Source organism: Triticum dicoccoides, chromosome 5A (assembly GCF_002162155.2).
Source record: "Triticum dicoccoides isolate Atlit2015 ecotype Zavitan chromosome 5A, WEW_v2.0, whole genome shotgun sequence".
NCBI lineage: Eukaryota > Viridiplantae > Streptophyta > Magnoliopsida > Poales > Poaceae > Triticum > Triticum dicoccoides.
Genome location: NC_041388.1, coordinates 599867392 through 599888143, shown reverse-complemented (window position 1 = coordinate 599888143; position 20752 = coordinate 599867392). Strand labels below are relative to the sequence as shown.

The 20752-nt window shown below is 43.2% G+C and overlaps 1 protein-coding gene across 1 annotated transcript; it reads right to left on the bottom strand.

The window, feature by feature from the left end:
* Window positions 1-286: 286 nt before the first annotated feature.
* On the bottom strand, window positions 287-1589 carry LOC119298021 (peroxidase 57-like). The gene is made up of 2 exons (XM_037575570.1): window positions 1365-1589; window positions 287-1178 (listed from the first exon to the last, which is right to left on the bottom strand). Exons 1-2 carry the CDS (start codon window positions 1587-1589, stop codon window positions 420-422), a joined length of 984 nt encoding a protein of 327 aa, XP_037431467.1. The 3' UTR covers window positions 287-419.
* Window positions 1590-20752: the final 19163 nt, after the last annotated feature.

The window sequence follows — 20752 nt, the reverse complement described above, 5'->3', positions numbered from 1 at the left end:
AGCCCTGAAATCGAAAATGCCAAAATAGGAATAAATCTTGTTATTATTAAAAATGTCCAAAAAATATCATATTCGTGAAGCAGAAACATAATGTACTATGCGACTAAAATGTACTTCCGCTGTACCAAAATATATGTCGTTGAAGCAACCAACTTCTCCAGCGATATATATTTCGGTATGGAGGGAGTATATATGCATAATATCAATTATGTTGCTGTTGATCTCAATCGTTCATGTTATTAGAAATTATTCAATGGAACTCAAATTAAATGAATCGAACGTTCGGTCAGAACAGAGTACATCGAGATGAATCCGACCAAAACCAAAAAAGGAGAAAAAATTACCACCAATCCGACTGGAAATAAACACAACAGGCACACCATTAATTGATGTCTCAGCAGAAAACGATGATGATCTCATCAGTTGAACCTGCTGCAGACCCTGCGGACCTCTCCCTGTGTGCCGGTAAGCACGTTGACCTCCCCCAGCTTGGCGAGCGCCTGTGGGAAGAGCCAGCGGAAGTGGTCAGTGTTGGCGAGCCTGTCGACCATCCAGCGCGTGGAGCCGTCGTTGTAGAGGTTCTGGTCGACCATGAGCGCGCCGCGGCGACGCTGCAGCATCTTGTAGAAGCTGTTGTCCAGCTTGGACGCGCTGGACCGGTCGTCCAGGAACACGATGTTGTTGTCGGAGGATGCCGTGTTGGGGCACACGTATGTCTTGTATATGGACGCTAGCTCCGGGTCCATGCTCGGGTCCGTTGCACCGGCCTTGCCGCCGTAGCTGTAAAGACGGCTCTTCTTGATCATGCTGCAGTGCGCGACGCCAACCGTGTGCGCGCCCAGGAGAACGACCATGTCGTCCGAGCTGAGGCCGAGCGTGCCGAAGAAAGCGGCTGCCTGCGGAACCGTGAAATCTGGCCCCGGAAGTTTCACGTCGGTGGCTATGGACCGCCGGCGGTCCCTGCGCCCGGTGCGCACCGCGTATCCTTGTCCCGTGGACGCATTCACCGCGTCCCTGGTTGCGAGGATCTCAATGTCGGAGCAGGATACGACGCCAGGGCACCGCTTCTCAAGTTCCATTTTGATGGTGGCGATGAGGTCGTAGCCCTTCACGCTCAGGTTCGGCTTTGCCGTCTTCTCTGTTCCGGGGCCGTCGATCAGCAGCCCGCCGTCGCAGCCCTACGCACGTATAGTCAAACAAATTAGCTTTCAGTTTCCAAAAAAGAACAGATTAGTTAGTCTATCTATCTGTGGATGTGCAGTAGAAGAATTAGTGGTGCGCACGTATGAATCAAACGGCACATTGGTATATACTATATCATGCTCTAGCTAGCAAAAGCTCATAAAGTCATAATATACGCATACATTGACGCCGCACTCATGGAACAGCAAGCGTAGGAAGTGGGCGACGATGGCGCTGTCCTGGGCGAATCGGGCCTTGACGATACCCCGGACCACCGCCTCCACGTCGTTGCCGCGGCACTTGCCCGTGTAGTACCCGTTCTGCAGCTGCGCCTGGCCATCGGTGGCAAGCCCAAGCACGGCGACGGCGAGCACCACCACTAGCACTGCTGCCTTTGTGTGCCCCATCGTTGCCTAGCTAGGTAGATACTCTTGGTGCTTGAGCTATGGGAGGTGTGAGAAACCAAGGGCTTATGTCTATCCTATTTATAGTATAGGTTAGGGGAGGACACGGTCTCCTTGAAGTTGTCTGATGTTTGGTTGTGGAGATCACGTACCTAGATTCCTTTCTTTCTCAATTATGCAAGTGGGTATGTGCTAGCTGCTGCTTGCTCGAAATTAGTATTGTGGTTTGATTTCGAGGCATCCTAAGTTTTGTTGGCAAGGATGTCAACCATGACATCCAGTGTGGTATACCATGGTTCTCTGATAGATAGATGACCAACTACATGCTCTTATTTAGATTTGTTTCGAATTTGGAATCCGAGGCCGTGAACCGAGTTATATTCTGGTTGGTGCTTGACCTCGCGTTTCAGTCCCATAATTTTATTTAGACACGCCTCTTTGCCTGTTGAAAGAAAAGTATGAAGATTACAATTTTTGTTTACCAATTTTTATCTTCACCAAATAAATACAGTAAGTATTTTCTCTTCAAGATCCACATCTCTAAATTTTTGAATAGTACTTTCCTTTTGGACCTATCCTGGTTTTAAAATTGTGTTCCTTCAGAATTTGGAAGGTCAATCAATCTTATATTGGTATGTAGTTCCACCAAATTCTGGGTCAAATCAAACTAAGACTAGCTGTAATCAAGCTAGATAATTACATACAAGTGGCATCATTTTAATGCCTTGTGCAACTTTTGAATCTTATGTTTGAAACATTGACAATGACGAGGGACACACTCTTTTGATTGGTACTCTTAATTAAATACATGTAACTTTAAAGTCTTTAGTTACTTCTGTTTTCATAGGGGACACTGTCTTACCGTCCATTTCGTCTGTTGGCATGTTCAAACCTCCGTATAAATGGATATATGCAGCACTATCTCCACCCTCTAGTCTAAGAGGGAAAATCATTCGTTCTCCAGAAATTGTTTACGTACTATTTGGTTTTGTATTTTTAGGGCATCCTCAAATTGGTTGAATGAGCATAAATAGGGTACCAATCAAAAGGGCATGTCCCTCATCATTGTCAATGTTTCAAATATAACATTCAAAAGCTGCACAAGGCATTAAAATGATACCACTTGTATGTAATTATCTAGCTTGACTACAGCTAGTATTATTTTGATTTGTCCTGCCCCATCGTTGCCTAGCTAGCTAGATACTCTTGGTGCTTGAGCTATGGGAGGTGCGAGAAGCAAAGGGCTTATGTCTATCCTATTTATAGTATAGGCTAGAGGAGGACACGGTCTCCTTGAAGTTGTCTGATGTTTGGTTGTGGAGATCACGTACCTAGATTCCTTTCTTTGTCAATTATTCAAGTGGGTATGTGCTAGCTGCTGCTTGCTCGAAATTAGTATTGTGGTTTGATTTCGAGGCATCCTAATTTTTGTTGGGAAGGATGTTAACCATGACATCCAGTGTGGTATACGATGGTTCTTTGACAGATAGATGACTAACGTATATACATGCTCTTATTTAGACTAGCACAAATGCCCGTGCGTTGCAATGGGAAAAATTGATGTTTTGTGCAAGCATAATGTCCTACAACATCGGATTCACTATGAAGAACATGCTGCAACGCAGCATCCTTCTACAAAATGAACATTAAAAAAATACGTTGCAATTTATTTTCTTTGTCGGGCATAATCTTCAACTGATTCCATTTAAGCATAATCCTTTTTAATGGCATTTAAGTATAATTATTTCATTAATTACCATGACGTCCTCATCCGTTTTAGTCGGGAATCAAATTCTTACTTTTCTAATTTAGTAGCCCCAACATATTGAAGCCTACAGATCCTTCCTTTTAATTTTCCTACCTTTTTATCTCAAATGCTTCGTGTAGAATTTAAGACCACAATCTTTCTTTTAGTTATTCCACCGGTTTACCTATAATCCTTTTTTTAATTAGCCACATCCTTTTAAATATTCTATTTAAGCCCGTGATCTTTCCTTTATTAGCTCATTCGCTTAATTAGCTCGCCCTAAACATGATGACTGCCACTCATATATTTAGCGCGGGTTGGGATTAGTAAATGTGAAAAGCGCATAGGTCGTTTGTTGTTACATCGAAGAGCTAGATAGGAGGTCCTATGTTCAATTCCCACGATGTTGATTTATTTTGACCCAATTATTTTCCGCGGTCTCTATGAAAGTCCATAACAGGCCCATCAACATACAAGTACCTGGCCCAAATCGCTTAGCGTGTGTAAACCAAACGAAAAGAACTAAATCAAACAAAGAATACATATTCCCTTTAATAGTAGGTATAGATTAGTTTCAAATTTGGAACCCGTGGCCATGAATTGATCTGGCGTTCGACTTCCTGGAGCATTAATTCAAGTTATACTCTGGCCGGTGCTTGACCACACGTTTCGGTCCCAGCCTCTGTGCCCACTGAAAGAAAAGTATGAAGATTACAATTTTTGCTTACCAATTTTTATCTTCACCAAATAAGTACAGTATAAGTATTTTCTCTTCAAGATCCACATTTTTTTGTCTTATGTCCATCAAATAAGTACTTAATGTAGAGAAAATACTTAATGTACTTATTTGATGGACATAAGACACAATTTTTATTTTACCAGCCTTTGTGACGTGGATCTTGAAGAGAAAATACTTAATGTACTTATTTGATGAACATAAAAATTGTGTACTTAATACACAATTTTTATGTTCATCAAATAAGTACATTAAGTATTTTCTCTATAGAAAATAACTCTTTAGTTAGTTCTGTTTTTATAGGGAACACTGTCTTATGTCCATTTCTTCTGTTGGCATGTTCAAACCTCCATCAACATGGATATATGTAGCACTATCTCAACCCTCTAGTCTAAGAGGGAAAATCATTCGTTCTCCAGAAATTGTTTGCGTACTATTTAGTTTTGTATTTTTAGGGCATCCTCAAATTGGTTGAATGAGCATATATAGGGTACCAATCAAAAGAGCATGTCCCTCATCATTGTCAATGTTTCAAATATAACATTCAAAAGCTGCACAAGGTATTAAAATGATACCACTTGCATGTAATTATCTAGCTTGATTACAACTGGTATTAGTTTGATTTGACAGAGAAATTAGTGGAACAACATACCAGTATACAATTGATTGGCCTTCCAAATTCTGAAGGAACACAATTTTTCAACCAGGATAGATCCAAAAGGAAAATACTATTGAAAATCTAGAGAGAAGATGGAGGCGATGTGGATCTTGAAGAGAAAATGCCGTACTTAATTATTTGGTGAAGGTAAACATTGGTAAAGAAAAACTCTAATTTTTGTACTTTTCTTTCAGCAGAGCAAAACGCGAGGTCAAGCACCAACCAGGATAACTCGAATGCTCCAGGAAGTCAAACGCCAGATCAATTCATGGCCTCTGATTCCAAATTCAATACAAATCTAAGTAAGAGCATGCATATACATTACTAGACGGTGGGAACTATTTTAACACGTCATATGAACATTGCGAGGTGTCCATTCACGATTGGCGTGTAGTTCAAAATTATGTTTCCCAATTGAAAGAAATCGCTTGATGGGACTAGTTTATATTAAAGCATATACATATATATCTGAAAAGGGTAGACAAGTCTGTGGTAAAAATTAGCCAACCATTGCATCTATAAATGTGTGCTCATAGGGAAAGGATCGAAATGAAATAGCATGATATTGCATTGCGGAAAGCCGCTGCTAATCATGAGCTCATCTGCTCATTGATGAGCAGTAAAATAAAAATATGAAACTTTTTTTACATGAAACGCGAACAAATTCTCTATGTGTGTGTTGGGGAACGCAGTAATTTCAAAAAAAATCCTACGCACACGCAAGATCTATCATGATGATGCATAGCAACGAGAGGGGAAGAGTGTTGTTCACGTACTCTCGTAGACCGTAAGCGGAAACGTTATGACAACGTGGTTGATGTAGTCATACGTCTTCACGATCTGACCGTTCCTAGTACCGAAAGTACGGCACCTCCGTGATCTGCACACGTTCGGCTCGGTGACGTCCCACGAACTCTCGATCCAACTGAGTGTCGAGGGAGAGCTTCGTCGGCACGACAGCGTGATGACAGGTGATGATGAAGCTACCGGCGGAGGGCTTCGCCTAAGCACTACAATGATATGACCGAGGTGGATTATGGTGGAGGGGGGCACCGCACACGGCTAAGGGATCAATGATCAACTTGTGTGTTCTAGGGTGCCCCCTGCCCCCGTATATAAAGGAGCAAGGGGGAGGCCGGCCGGCCCTTGGGGCGCGCCAAGGAGGGGAGGAGTCCTCCACCTAGTAGGAGTAGGACTCCCCCTTTCCTAGTCCAACTAGGAGGAGGAAGGGGAAGGAAGGAGAGGAGAAGGGAGAAGGAAAGGGCCCCCCCCTTCCCTAGTCCAATTCGGACTAGATGGGGAGGGGGCGCGCGGCCTGCCCTGGTCGGCCCTCTATCTCTCCACTAAGGCCCATGTGGCCCATTAGTTCCTCGGGGGGGAGGTTCCGGTAACCCTCCGACACTTCGGTTTTCTCCGAAATCACCCGGAACACTTCAGGTGTACGAATATAGCCGTCCAATATATCAATCTTTATGTCTCGACCATTTTGAGACTCCTCGTCATGTCCGTGATCACATTCGGGACTCCGAACTATATTCAGTACATCAAAACACATAAACTCGTAATACCGATCGTCACCGAACGTTAAGCATGCGGACCCTATGGGTTCGGGAACTATGTAGACATGACCGAGACACGTCTCCGGTCAATAACCAATAGCGGAACCTGGATGTTCATATTGGCTCCCACATATTCTATGAAGATCTTTATCGGTCAAACCGCATAACAATATACGTTGTTCTCTTTATCATCAGTATGTTACTTGCCCGAGATTCGATCATCGGTATCTCAATACCTAGTTCAATCTCGTTATGGGCAAGTCTCTTTACTCATTCCGTAATGCATCATCCCGTAACTAACTCATTAGTCACATTGCTTGCAAGGCTTATAGTGATGTGCATTACCGAGAGGGCCCAGAGATACCTCTCCGATACTCGGAGTGACAAATCCTGATCTCGATCTATGACAACTCAACAAACACCATTGGAGACACCTGTAGAGCATCTTTATAGTCACCCAGTTACGTTGTGACGTTTGATAGCACACTAAGTGTTCCTTCGGTATTCGGGAGTTGCCTTGCTTAATTGAGAAAGAAAGGAATCTAGGTACGTGATCTCCATGACTAAACATCAGACAACTTCAAAGAGATCGTGTCCTCCTATACTATAAATAGGATAGACATAAGCCCATTGTTTCCCACACCTCTCATATATAGCTCAAGCACCAAGAGTAGCAATTATCTAGCTAGCTTGCTAGGTATCGATGGGCACACAAAGGCAGCAATGCTAGTGGTGGTGCTTGCCGTCGTCGTGCTTGGGCTTGCCACCGATAGCCAGGCGCAGCTGCAAAACGGGTTCTACACGGGCAAGTGTCGTGGCAATGACGTGGAGGCAGTAGTCCGGGGTATCGTCAAGGCCCGCTTAGCTCAGGACAGTGCCATCATCGCCCACCTCCTACGCTTGCTGTTCCACGAGTGCGGCGTCAATATATGTATTATTTGATTTATGAATTATGAGCTATAGTAGTATAGTACTTTCTTCGTCCCATAATATAAGAGCGTTTTTTGAAGGGAGTTGCATGTACTAATGTGTTGTTTGATTCATGTGTGTGCGCCATTTATTATTATTCTCCACTTTCATAGTTAGATTGAGGGAGTTGTAGATATACTAATGTGTTGTTTGATTCATACATGTGTGCCATTAATTATTCTACTCCACTTTCATAGTTAGATGTAACAGCCTGGATTTTAGCCCTTTTCTTTCTTTGTTTTTCTTGGATTTCCTGTTTTGTTTTGCTTTTCCGTGGCTATGTGGTTCTGAAACTTGGGAAGATAATGTCTTCCTAGGTTTTATAGTGGCTTGTCAACCTCATAATCATCCCAAGATCATGTCACTTCACTACTTGACCAAACCCTAATTTCTTTTTCTCATGAATATTCCTTTTCCTATTAAAGGAATAACCTTATCTGCCCTAGGTTGTGAAGCAACCTATATTTCTGTTAATCCATAAATCCTCAAATAATTCTTATAATTTTTTGGGTCATATCTTCCTTAAATATGATAAAATATCTCATTGGTCATGTTTCTCATCATGCTCAATAAATTCATTTCCTATTCTGTCCTAAATGGCACATGGTGAAGCAAGTGCTATTTATCTTTGCCCATTTGACCCCAAACTTCTTGGAAGTCTTTTTCTGTCCAAATAATTGCCTCGTGCCAAAATTCAACTCAATTTTCCTAGTAAATATTCCTGAGCAATTTTTCAAAGTTCATGTCTGAGGGAAGTGATTGTGAAGGAAGTACAAGCTAGGCATATCAAAATGAGTTGCAATTTTTCAAGGTCCTTCATATGACCAAATCATGACACTCCACCAAATATAAGCTCATGTAACTCATCTATGTGAGCTCAGCCCCAAATCTTAGTTTCTGGTCAGATTTTCAGTTTGTGAAGCAACTATATTTTATATTGATTCAATTGAACTGAAACTTTACCAGGACATGCTTCTACCTGTATCAACTCCCACCACAAAGTTTTAGCTCAATTAGTTAATCCAATTTCCATGTGCAATTTTTCCAAGTTTCTGTCCAGAATGAAGCTTTGTGAATCAAGTGCCACTTTGGTATTTCCAAATGGCATGAAACTTTTATAGCAGCTTCATATCATCATATAACCCCTCTATGCCAAAGTTCAGCTCACAGAAATCAAGTATGTGAGTGTATCATCCAAATCCCTAATTCTGGCCAGTTTTGCACTTTCTACAGCAACCCTCATCTAAACTCCTCCTCTTAGTCCGCTTTTTGGTGATCAACATCACCTTAGTGTGTGATCATTATCAGACAAATTATTTACCATGTTACCAAGTTGGTTTAACCACAGAAAGTTACAAGCACCTTCATGTTGATTTACATTGGAGCTAAGTGCAAATCTCTTCTTTGCCCCTGGACCGATTTATTTCTTCAGTTGGACTAAGGGCACCAAGGTCCATCTACTGGACATAGTCGTCCCGGCCAGAACACGTTGTTTGCACCTGTGCCCGTGGTGATCACGCTGGCGTCACACATAGTGCAAGCTCTAGCTCGGTCCGGCCACTGTTCTCGTCTCCTCCCTCCTCGTCTCGACCTCAAACCTTGTTCAGGAGCTCGCCCGTGCTCGACTGTGTCGCCCTGCATCGGTGCCTCGTCGTGGTTCGCCATAAATGAGCCGCTAGCGCCATGCCCGTGACATGCCCAGCCTCAGCCCGCCATTAAAGCTCGGTCGGGAGCTCGCTCGTGAGCTCTAGAGCTCTCCTCCGCGCCTATATAAGGACCCTCGAACCCCGTCGCAGCTCATTCATCCCTCCCCCGCCTCATTTGCCCTCTGGAATCGCCCCATCTCACCGGCGTCCGCCGTTTTCCTTCATGGCCGCCTCGGCCTCGGCTTGACCCCGGCCACCACAGCACTCCTATCGCCTCCCTGACATGTCCACCATGTTCCTCTCCTCCCATAGAGCCGCCCCACCCCATCACCCCTCACCGGAGCGCCCCTGGTCACGCATCCCCAAGGCCAGCGCCGCCGCCCGAAGCTCTATGTAGCCTCATGTCTCCGCGTCCTCCACTCCTCCTCGGTGGCTGTCGTTCCTCTGAACGGGTGCGGCGCAGCCCTGCAGTCCCACCAGTGCCCTCGGCCGGGCTGGGGATCGCCGGAGCCAGCCGGCCCCTGGACCCCACATGCCAGCCACACACCCCCAGGCCCAGGTACGTTAAGTGGAGACGTATTCCTGAGAATACGTTTTCCTCTCGGTAGAGCGTACTCCATTCTAGTTCAGCCTGGAATACGGTTTCCCAATTCTGAAAATGCATTCCTCTGAAAGGCGTTTTCTATTTTCAGCCGCCAGGGACTTGTTGGTGATGAAAATATTCACAGATTGGTCCCTAATCTTCTACACCTCATGGCTCTGCAACCATAACTCCGATTGAGGTGAAACCAATGCTCACTTCTTCGTTTCGTCGAGCCCGTTCTGTTGGTTTCATTTTCGCTATTGTTTGCCACTATGAAAATGACCTTTTTGCCCTTGCACGTAAACAGCCCCTCCGAGAGAGAACTATTTCCGGCAAATCTTTCCGCGGCTTCACCGCACTTCTCCCCGGTGCATTCTTCATCCCCAGGCAAGCCACAATACCCAATTGCATGATAGTCATCCAGTAGCCATGGTTTTAAACTTGAATATTTATTAAATGTTTGCTTGTTTAAAATATGGTTATCATTGTTTCGGTAATGATTCTTGTAGTGCTTACTTTCTTGCTATGTGGTTATGCACCTGAGTATCATGCCCTGCTAGTTGATGGTATTCCTTTCATATGCTTATGCTTGTTAGTAGTACATGTTGATGTTGGTGATGGTCTTCGGTGCATGACTGTCGCCTGTCCCCGAGTACCATTGTTATGCATGTTCCATTGCATCCAGTTGGTTAAATGCTTGCATGATGACATTGTTGATATGTTCTTGCATGATATTTATTGTTGATGCTAGTGGTCATGCTATGTTTCTGAGAAGTATGTACTTGTGATGTTCATGCTAGTTCGTATGCCATGCTCAGTTGGATATGATTCATTGTTGATATGGTGGATAGTTATGGTGTACCCTCATGACTATGTTGACATCATGCTCATGCATTGTAATTGCATCATGTTCTTTTATCATGGCTCGGCATATTGCATTCAAGTTTAACCAGATTAAATTAAACTTGAACAACTGTTGGCTGAGTCATGGTGCCACCATATCGAGCTGACCAGTGCAACCACGCTTACCTTTATGGGAAGGTCTTAACTGGGTCTATTGTCGTGCCTCTCGCCTGTGCCTCCAACGAGTGATCTGTGCAACAATGGTTCTATTATTTTTCCAGTGCGAAACACAGTAGGTTTACTTGGTGCAGCTCCACGTGCTGAACAAAAGACGCGCTTGACAAGATATTCAGATGAAAGTATACTGGAGCATTCAAGATACGATCCACCAAATGCGTTACAGATTAGTTCATTTAATTTTGAAATTCCACCAAATGCTGGTTGCCGTCGCCTATATATTGGGCATATTCAGTTTTGTATCGGGGAGATTTGTTTTAGTTTGGAGTTCAATAAAAACTATAGAAAGGCCTCTCGTCGGGAGGCAGCCAGGATGTGTACCTGCGAATCCTAGGGATTCGTTGCTGCTGTGCTCGTGTCTGATCTCGTATCAGTTTCGGTGCAAAGTTTTCTCCTTTGGCTTCTTATTCTTTTGTTTGATCCAAAGGTTGTTTTCTTCTACACCTATTTCTTGTGTGACTATTGCTGGCGTTGTTCGCTGTTATTTCGCAAGTATCATGGAAGATCGGACCAACCAGCGACTCGTCGTCTAGTCGAGTCTTATCAAGTGGTATCAGAGCTAAGGTTGTTCACGGTACTCTGTTGATCAAGATGTTGACCTCGGTCAACAAGGGTGATGAGGTTGCTGCTGATTCTGAGGAAATAGTACGTCCAGTGTATGCGGATGATATTCCGCAAAATATTCGGGATGGTTTTGACCACACATGCAACTACATCAAGCAATGTCATGATGCGCTCGGCAAAAGAATAGATGTCCTGATCACTCGGTTCAATGGTTTGGCAGACATCATCAATATGCCGGCAACGAATTCTGCACCACCACAAACTGCTCCGGCTGCTCCACTGCATTATGCACCACCAGCTCGCGATGGACATGCCGGCGTGCATGATCGCCGTTTGGCGGAACAACCTCATGCTAGAGATGATGGTTTCGATGATGGCGTTGACCAGGCAGGGTACGCTCCACGACCACGACACTATGAGCCTCATCCTGAAACTTCCGTTCGTGGTGGAGTGCATGACCGAGTTGGTCAAGCTGTGTGTGTGTGCCTTTGGATGACGGAATTGGGCGCATAAAAATTTCAATCCCTTCGTTCTCCGGCAAGTGCGAACCAGAAGGCTATTTGGAGTGGGAGATGCGTGTTGATCAAATTTTTGATGCCCATCATTATAGTGAGGAGAAGAAAGTTCAACTTGCTGGAATTGAGTTCACCGGTTACGCGCTAATTTGGTGGAATCAAATTTGTCGTTCAAGACATCGCCCGACGACTTGGCGAGGTATGAAAGAATTCATGAGGCGATGTTTTGTTCCTGAGCACTATAAAAGAGATATGTACAACAAGTTGCAGCGGCTCTCTCAAGGTAATATGAGTGTTGATGAATATTACAAGGAGATAGAATTGCTTATGATACGTACAGGGACAACGGAGGATCCGGAGGCGACCATGGCACGTTTCTTTAACGGGCTAAATATCGAGGTGTAGGATCGTGTTGAGATGGTGATCTACTACAACATACAAGATCTTGTACACCAAGCTGTGCGTGCGGAACAACAGATTAAGCGACGCCAAGTTAACACAGTTCCTAGTACCACTTTGAACACATGGCGACGCTCGCTACATAAGAGTGAGGATGTCGTTCCTAGCTCTAGGGCGGCAACATCAAATCGCTCTCATGATTCTGTGCAAAAGGATGCTTCCAAATCAGGACTGTCGAGGGCTGATTCTAGTGCACAGTCGACCACACACACTAGTGACATAGAATGTTTTAAGTGTGGCGGAAGGGGACATATGAAGCGTGAATGTCCTAATGAGAAAAGAGTGTTGCTCACAAGAGATGGATATGCATTCGCTAGTGATGAATAGGCAGTTTCTAACACTTCTAGTGAAAAATCTAAGGATGCTAAAAATGTGGTTGCGAGTTTTGAAGATGCTGAATCATATCCGTCACTAATGGTGCAACGAGTGCAAGAGGATCGCATTGAGGATAAGGGACAGCGTTGAAATATTTTTCAGACTCAGTGCAAGGTCAACAATAGCAATTGTAAGTTAATCATCGATGGTGGAAGCTACACCAATGCGGTCAGCAAGGGGTTGGTGGATTCTTTAGGATTACGTGTGTGGAAACATCCACAACCTCATCGTGTCGAGTGGATGCATCACACAGGAAAATTGAAGGTTACACACAAGGTGCGCATCAATTTTTCGGTTAGTGACTATACTGATATGGTTGTATGTGATGTTTTGCCCATGGATGCATGCCATTTATTATTGGGAAGGCCATGGCAATATGATCGTGGTGCCATACATGACGGGAGGTCCAACACTTATTCATTTTGGAACAAAGGGAGACGACATATGCTGCGACCAATGTTTACCGATGCAATCAAGGTAGATGTTGATGCTTCTCTTCAAAAAAAGATTGCAAAGGTTATTTCGAAACCGAGGATGGCTTCGATTCAGGAGGGAGAGGATGATCTGCGCAACAATGATTCTATTATTTTCCAGTGCGAAACACAGCAGGTTTACTTGGTGCAGCTCCACGTGCTGAACAAAAGACGCGCTTGACAAGATATTCAGATGAAAGTATACTGGAGCATTCAAGATACGATCCACCAAATGCATTACAGATCGGTTCGTTTAATTTTGAAATTCCACCAGTCGAACCGAAGAAGGATACTGTCAAACCAAACTTCAGGACTCCAACATAAGTGGATGTCGGTGCCGTCTTCGTTCAGTAGCAGACAAAGTCCTTTCTTTTTAAACAAGTCCTATGTAATCAATGTGGCTGGAAGATTAATTAGTGTTTTTAATTAGGAAATACTAGTACTAGGCGAGAGAAGACGTGTCCTTGTTTCCTTTTAAAATAGTATACGTGCTTGAGTCGGTTAGAGTTTGTTACGCCATTTGTGGCTGGTTGGCGTCGCCTATATATTGGGCATATTCAGTTTTGTATCGGGGAGATTTTTTTTAGTTTGGAGTTGAATAAAAATTATAGAAAGGCCTCTCGTCGGGAGGCAGCTAGGATGTGTACCTACGAATCCTAGGGATTCGTTGTTGCTGTGCTCGTGTCTGATCTCGTATCAGTTTCGGTGCAAAGTTTTCTCCTTTGGCTTCTTATTCTTTTGTTTGATCCGAAGGTTGTTTTCTTCTACACCTATTTCTTGTGTGACTATTGCTGGTGTTGTTCGCTGTTATTTTGCAAGTATCGTGGAAGATCGGACTCGGACCAACCAGCGACTCATTGTCTAGTCGAGTCTTATCAACGAGGGAAGGTTATGGGCGTGCGGTACCCTGGCCCGGTAAGAAGACATAACCTTGTGTGCCCGTGGTTGGATAAGCGCTTTTGTCCCCGTGTGGGACCATTTGGCCATGACGGGGGCTGTTGGTGCCTTTGGTAGGCACGGGGCCACCCATGACCTGGCCTAGAGGGGAGTTGGTCAAAGTGGCTGGGAGAGTGTCATGCAGTAGGACGGTTTTGTCGGAACGTCGTTGGTCCACCCGAATGGGAGTGCGAGACCATGGGTTCCGTGGTGTGGGTACAGTATACTAACCTCTATAGAGTGTATATTAAATCTATCGATAGCCGTGCCCGCGGATAAGGGCCCAGTTCGTGTCGGACACACTATGGGTCAACAGTAGTAGTAATAATAATGTGCTTGATAACAACCACGGTTTGATGATGAGATAAGTTGGTAGTGATCGCCGGAAAGATCACCGTTTGAGACCAAGTGTTGGTCATGGTTGTGATCGCACGAAAGATAACCGTATGGTTACGAGGTTACCCGAGCAGAATAAATGGTGCATATAGTGTCATCATGTTGCATGATAGTATCATCATGTTTATATGTACATGCCATGCTCATATTGTTCTAGTAGTATTATGTTCATGTTGTTCATGCCATGTTATCCTGATGACCTCATGATAATTCCTGCTTAACCTGTAATTGCCATGCTGTTGTTTGTCTTGAATGCTTCTGGTTATTGTGAGCTTGCAAGTACATTCAATGTACTGACCTGGTGTGTCATGCCAGTTTGCAGGTCATGTCGTGATTGCTTGATTGCTTGTTGTGGTTTCCGTTCATGCGAGCTAGGATAAATGTTCCAGCTAGAGTCCCTGTGGATTGGAGTTCATCATCGTCGTTTGTTGTTCCGCTGCCAGTAGTTGTTCCACTGCTTCGAGTTGTTGTGCTGCTTTTATAGAGCAAGGGTGGTTGGCGTAGTGTCGCCGTGCCGATGTTATTCATTGTAATATCAGAACCCTTGTATTCATATTCGTGTTGTAATAGAGAGTTGTTTGTTCTATACTAAGCAGTGCCGTATTCCAGAAGACTTCACCTCGATCTCTGGGCTGGAATACGGGGCGTTCCGGTTTTCTCTGAGCCGGGTGCCACATTAGATTGACTAACTAATCTGTTTGACTATACATGCGTAGGGCTGCGACGATGGGCTGTTGATCGACGGCACCGGCACAGAGAAGATGACCAAGCCGAACCTGAGCGTGAAGGGCTACGACCTCATTACCAACATCAAGACAGAACTCGAGAAGCGGTGCCCTGGCGTCATCTCCTGCTCCAACATCGAGATCCTCGCAACCAGGGACGTGGTCAATGCATCCACGGGACAGGGATATGCGGTGCACACCGAGCGCAAGTATCGCTGCTACCTCTTGAGCATGCGTTGATTTTCCCTTGAAGAGGAAGGGTGATGCAGCAAATTAGCGTAAGTATTTCCCTCAGTTTTTGAGAACCAAGGTATCAATCCAGTAGGAGACTACACGCAAGTCGCCTAGTACCTACACAAACAATCAAGAACCTCGCAACCAATGCGATAAAGGGGTTGTCAATCCCTTCACGGTCACTTACGAAAGTGAGATCTGATAAAGATAATAAGATAAATATTTTTGGTATTTTTGTTGTATAGATTGAAAAGTAAAGATTGTAAACTAAAATAAATAGTAAACTACAATTGTAGATCAGAAACTTATATGATATAAAATAGACCCGGGGGCCATAGGTTTCACTAGTGGCTTCTCTCATGATAGCATGTATTACGGTGGGTGAACAAATTACTGTCGAGCAATTGATAGAAGAGCGCATAGTTATGAGAATATCTAGGCATGATTATGAAATATAGGCATCACGTCCGTGTTAAGTAGACCGAAATGATTCTGCATCTACTACTATTACTCCACACATCGACCGCTATCCAGCATGCATCTAGAGTATTGAGTTCATACGAACAAAGTAATGCTTTAGGCAAGATAACATGATGTAGAGGGATAAACTCAAGCAATATGATATAAACCCCATCTTTTTATCCTCGATGGTAACAATACAATACGTCCCTTGCTGCCCCTACTGTCACTGGGAAAGGACACCGCAAGATTGAACCCAAGGCTAAGCACTTCTCCCATTGCAAGAAAGATCATTCTTGTAGGTGAAACTAAACCGATAATTCGAAGAGACTTGCAAAGATATCAAATCATGCATATAAGAACTCGGAGAAGAACCAAATATTGTTCATAGATAAACTTGATCATCAATACGCAATTCATCGGAGCTCGGAAAACACAACACAAAAAGTATTACATCGAATAGATCTCCAAAAACATCGAGGAGAACTTTGTATTGAGAACCAAAGAGAGAAGAATCCATCTAGCTAATAACTATGGACCCAAAGGTCTGTGATAAACTACTCACACATCATCGGAGTGGCTATGGTGTTGATGTAGAAGCCCTCCATGATCGAATCCCCCTCCGGCAGATCATCGGAAAAGGCTCCAGATGGGATCTCGTAGGTACATGATAATCCCCAAATGCAAGGAATCATCGTAGCAATTTCCAAATGTGGAAGTGATAATTATGGAGTGTCGAACCCACAAGGAGCTAAAGGTAAGATCAATATTCTCTCAAGCCCTATCTGCCACTGATACGACTCTACGTACACCAAACGTTTGCTTCCAACTAGCAACGAGAAATAAAACTATGTTGTGGGTATGAAGAGGATGACTTTGTATGATATCGGAGAGCTAAAATATAAAAGTAGGTGTTGTTATCAAGAACTTAGAATATATTACTAAATATTATAAATAGCGAGTGTGGAATAATGGTGGATCATTGTGCGGAATTGTCCTAGGCAATCGTTAACAAGACCGGTAATCACTATTGCAGTTTCATATGAGGGAGAAGCATAAGCTAACATACTCTCTCTACTTGGATCATATGCACTTATGATTGGAACTCTAGCAAGCATCCGCAACTACTAAAGATCAATAAGGTAAAACCCAACCATAGCATAAAGCATCAAGTCATCTTTATCCCATACGCCAACCCCCTTACTCGGCTTTGTGTTTCAGTCACTCACCAATCCACTATAAGTGAATCATGAACGTATTGCAACACCCTACAACGGGAATCCTTCACGCTTGCGCGACGCGGAGGGCACCATAGGACAGCACCAAATTAAAACATACAACTCATACCAATCTAGATCATCAATCAACCCAAAGACAAGGATATCTACTCAAAACATCATAGGATGGCAACACATCATTGGATCTTAATATGTGGCATAAAGCACCATGTTCAAGTAGGGATTACAGCGGGGTGTGGGAGAGTGGACCGCGTAAAAGAGATGAGGATGATGACGATGATGGCCCCTCCGGGATCCTCCTCAATGCCCTCCGGTGATGATGGCCCCCTCCGGCAGGGTGCTAGAGAGGGCCTAGATTGGTTTTTGGTGGCTACGGAGGCTTCTGGCGGCGGAACTCCCGATCTAGGTTAAGTTTTTGAGGTTTCTGTATTTATAGGAATTTTTGGCGTCGGTCTCACGTCAAGGAGGTGCCCGAGCCGTCCACGAGGCAGGCCCACGCACCTAGGGGGGTGGGCGCGCCCCCCACCCTCGTGGACGCCCCGGGACTCTCCTACCCCAACTCTTTTACTCCGGGGTCTTCTTTTGGTCCGTAAAAAATCGTCAAAAATTGGCACGTCAATTGGACTCCCTTCAATATTCCTTTTTTTGTAAAACTCAAAAACAAGGAAAAAACAAAAACTGGCACTGGGCACTAGGTTAATAGGTTAGTCCCAAAAATTATATAAAATAGCATATAAATGCATATAAAACATTCAAGGTTGATAATATAATAGCATGAATACTTCATAAATTATAAATATGTTGGAGACGTATCAGCACAGAAGGTTGCGGCGGTGGAAAAGTGGTTTCGTGGCTCCTCTGGATGTTTTTAGGGTAAGAGAGTATATATAGGCGAAAGAAGTACGTCGGTGGATCTACGAGGGGCCCACGAGGGTGGGGGACGCGCCTACCTCCCTGGGTGCGCCCTCCTACCTCGTGGCCGCCTCGTTGCGTCTCTGACTTCCGGTCCAAGTCTCCTGATTGCGTTTGTTCCAAGAAAGATCCTCGCGAAGGTTTCGTACCGTTTGGATTCCGTTTGATATTCCTTTTCTGCGGAACACTAAAATAGGCAAAAAACAGAAACTGGCACTAGGCCTCTAGTTAATAGGTTAGTCCCAAAAATAATATAAAAGAGCATATTAAAGCCCATTAAACATCCAAAATAGATAATATAATAGCATGGAACAATCAAAAATTATAGATACGTTGGAGACGTATCAGCATCCCCAAAATTAATCCTACTCATCCTCGAGTAGGTAAATGATAAAAACAGAATTTTTGATGTGGAATGCTTCCTAACATAATTTTCAATGTAATTTTATTTATTGTGGCATGAATATTCAGATCCGAAAGATTCAAGACAAAATTTTAATATTGACATAAAAATAATAATACTTGAAGCATACTAATGAAGCAACTATGTCTTCTCAAAATAACATAGCCAAAGAAAGCTCATCCCTACAAAATCATATAGTTTGGCCATGCTTCATTTTCATCACACAAAATGCTCCCATCATGCACAACCCCGATGACAAGCCAAGCAATTGTTTCATACTTTAGTATTCTCAAACTTTTTTAACTTTCACGCAATACATGAGCGCGAGCCATGGATACAACACTATAGGTGGAACAGAATATGATGATGGAGGTTGTGTGGAGAAGACAAAAAAGGAGAAAGTCTCACATCGACGCGGCTAATCAACGGGCTATGGAGATGCCCGTCAATTGATGTCAATGAGAGGAGTAGGGATTGCCATGCAACAGATGCACTAGAGCTATAAATGTATGAAAGCTCAACAAAATAAACTAAGTGGGTATGCATCCAACTTGCTTTCTCATGAAGACCTAGGGCATTTTGAGAAGCCCATTGTTGGAATATACAAGTTAAGTTCTATAATGAAAATTCCCACTAGTATATGAAAGTGACAAAATAAGAGACTCTCTATCATGAAGATCATGGTGCTACTTTGAAGCACAAGTGTGGAAAAAGGATAGTAACATTGTCCCTTCTCTCTTTTTCTCTCTTTTTTTCTTTTTTTTGGGACTTCTCTCTTTTTTTGGCCTTTCTTTTTTTCCTCACGGGACAATGCTCTAATAATGATGATCATCACACTTCTATTTATTTACAACTCAAAAATTACAACTCGATACTAGAACAAAATATGACTCTATATGAATGCCTCCGGCGGTGTACCAGGATGTGCAATAATTCAAGAGTGACATGTATAAAAAATTATGAGCGGTGGCTTTGCCACAAATACGATGTCAACTACATGATCATGCAAGGCAATATGACAATGATGAAGCGTGTCATAATAAACGGAACAGTGGAAGGTTGCATGGCAATATATCGGAATGGCCATGGAAATGCCAAAATAGGTAGGTATGGTGGCTGTTTTGAGGAAGATATAAGGAGGCTTATGTGTGATAGAGCGTATCATATCACGGGATTTGGATGCACCAGCAAAGTTTGCACCAACTCTCGAGGTAAGAAAGGGCAATGCACGGTACCGAAGAGGCTAGCAATGATGGAAGGGTGAGAGTGCGTATAATCCATGGACTCAACATTAGTCATAAAGAACGCACATACTTATTGCAAAAATCTACAAGTCATCAAAACCAAGCACTACACGCATGCTCCTAGGGGGATAGATTGGTAGGAAAAGACCATCGCTCGTCCCCGACCGCCACTCATAAGGAGGACAATCAAAGAAACACCTCATGCTTTAAATTTGTTACACAACGGTTACCATACGTGCATGCTACTGGACTTGCAAACCTCAACACAAGTATTTCTCAAATTCACAAATACTCAACTAACATGACTCTAATATCACCATCTTCATATCTCAAAACAATCATCAAGTATCAAACTTCTCATAGTATTCAATGCACTCTATATGAAAGTTTTTATTATACCCATTTTGGATGCCTATCATATTTGGACTAATTTCATAACCAAAGAAAATTACCATGCTGTTCTAAAAGAATCTCAAAATAATATAAGTGAAGCATGAGAGATCAATAATTTCTATAAAATAAAACCACCACCGTGCTCTAAAAAGATATAAGTGAAGCACTAGAGCAAAATTATCTAGCTCAAAAGATATAAGTGAAGCACATAGAGTATTCTAATAAATTCTGATTCATGTGTGTCTATCCCAAAAGGTGTGTACAGCAAGGATGATTGTGGTAAAATAAAAAGCAAAGACTCAAATCATACAAGACGCTCCAAGCAAAACACATATCATGTGGTGAATAAAAATATAGCCTCAAGTAAAGTTATCGATAGATGAAGACGCAAGAGGGGATGCCTTCCTGGGCATCCCCAAGCTTAGACTTTTGGTTGTCCTTGAATTTTACCTTGGGGTGCCTTGGGAATCCCCAAGGTTAGGCTCTTGCCACTCCTTGTTCCAAAATCCATCAAATCTTTACCCAAAAACTTGAAAACTTTACAACACAAAACTCAACAGAAAATCTCATGAGCTCCGTTAGTATAAGAAAACAAACCACCACTTTAAGGTACTGTAATGAACTCATTCTTTATTTATATTGGTGTTAAACCTACTGTATTCCAACTTCTCTATGGTTCATACCCCCCGATACTAGCCATAGATTCATCAAAATAAGCAAATAACACACGAAAAACAGAATCTGTCAAAAACAGAACAGTCTGTAGCAATCTGGAGGTTTCGAATAATTCTGTAACTCCAAAAATTCTAAAAAATTAGGACGACCTAAATAATTTGTATATTGATCTAATGTAGTTGGAATT

What these genes read in the sequence shown, in the direction of transcription:
- LOC119298021 (XM_037575570.1), bottom strand. Translation starts at nt 1,589, where the DNA reads ATGGGGCACACAAAGGCAGCAGTGCTAGTGGTGGTGCTCGCCGTCGCC. An exon ending in TCCATGAGTGCGGCGTCAAT is followed by an intron (nt 1,179 to 1,364) that starts GTATGCGTATAT and finishes ATACGTGCGTAG; the next exon opens with GGCTGCGACGGCGGGCTGCT.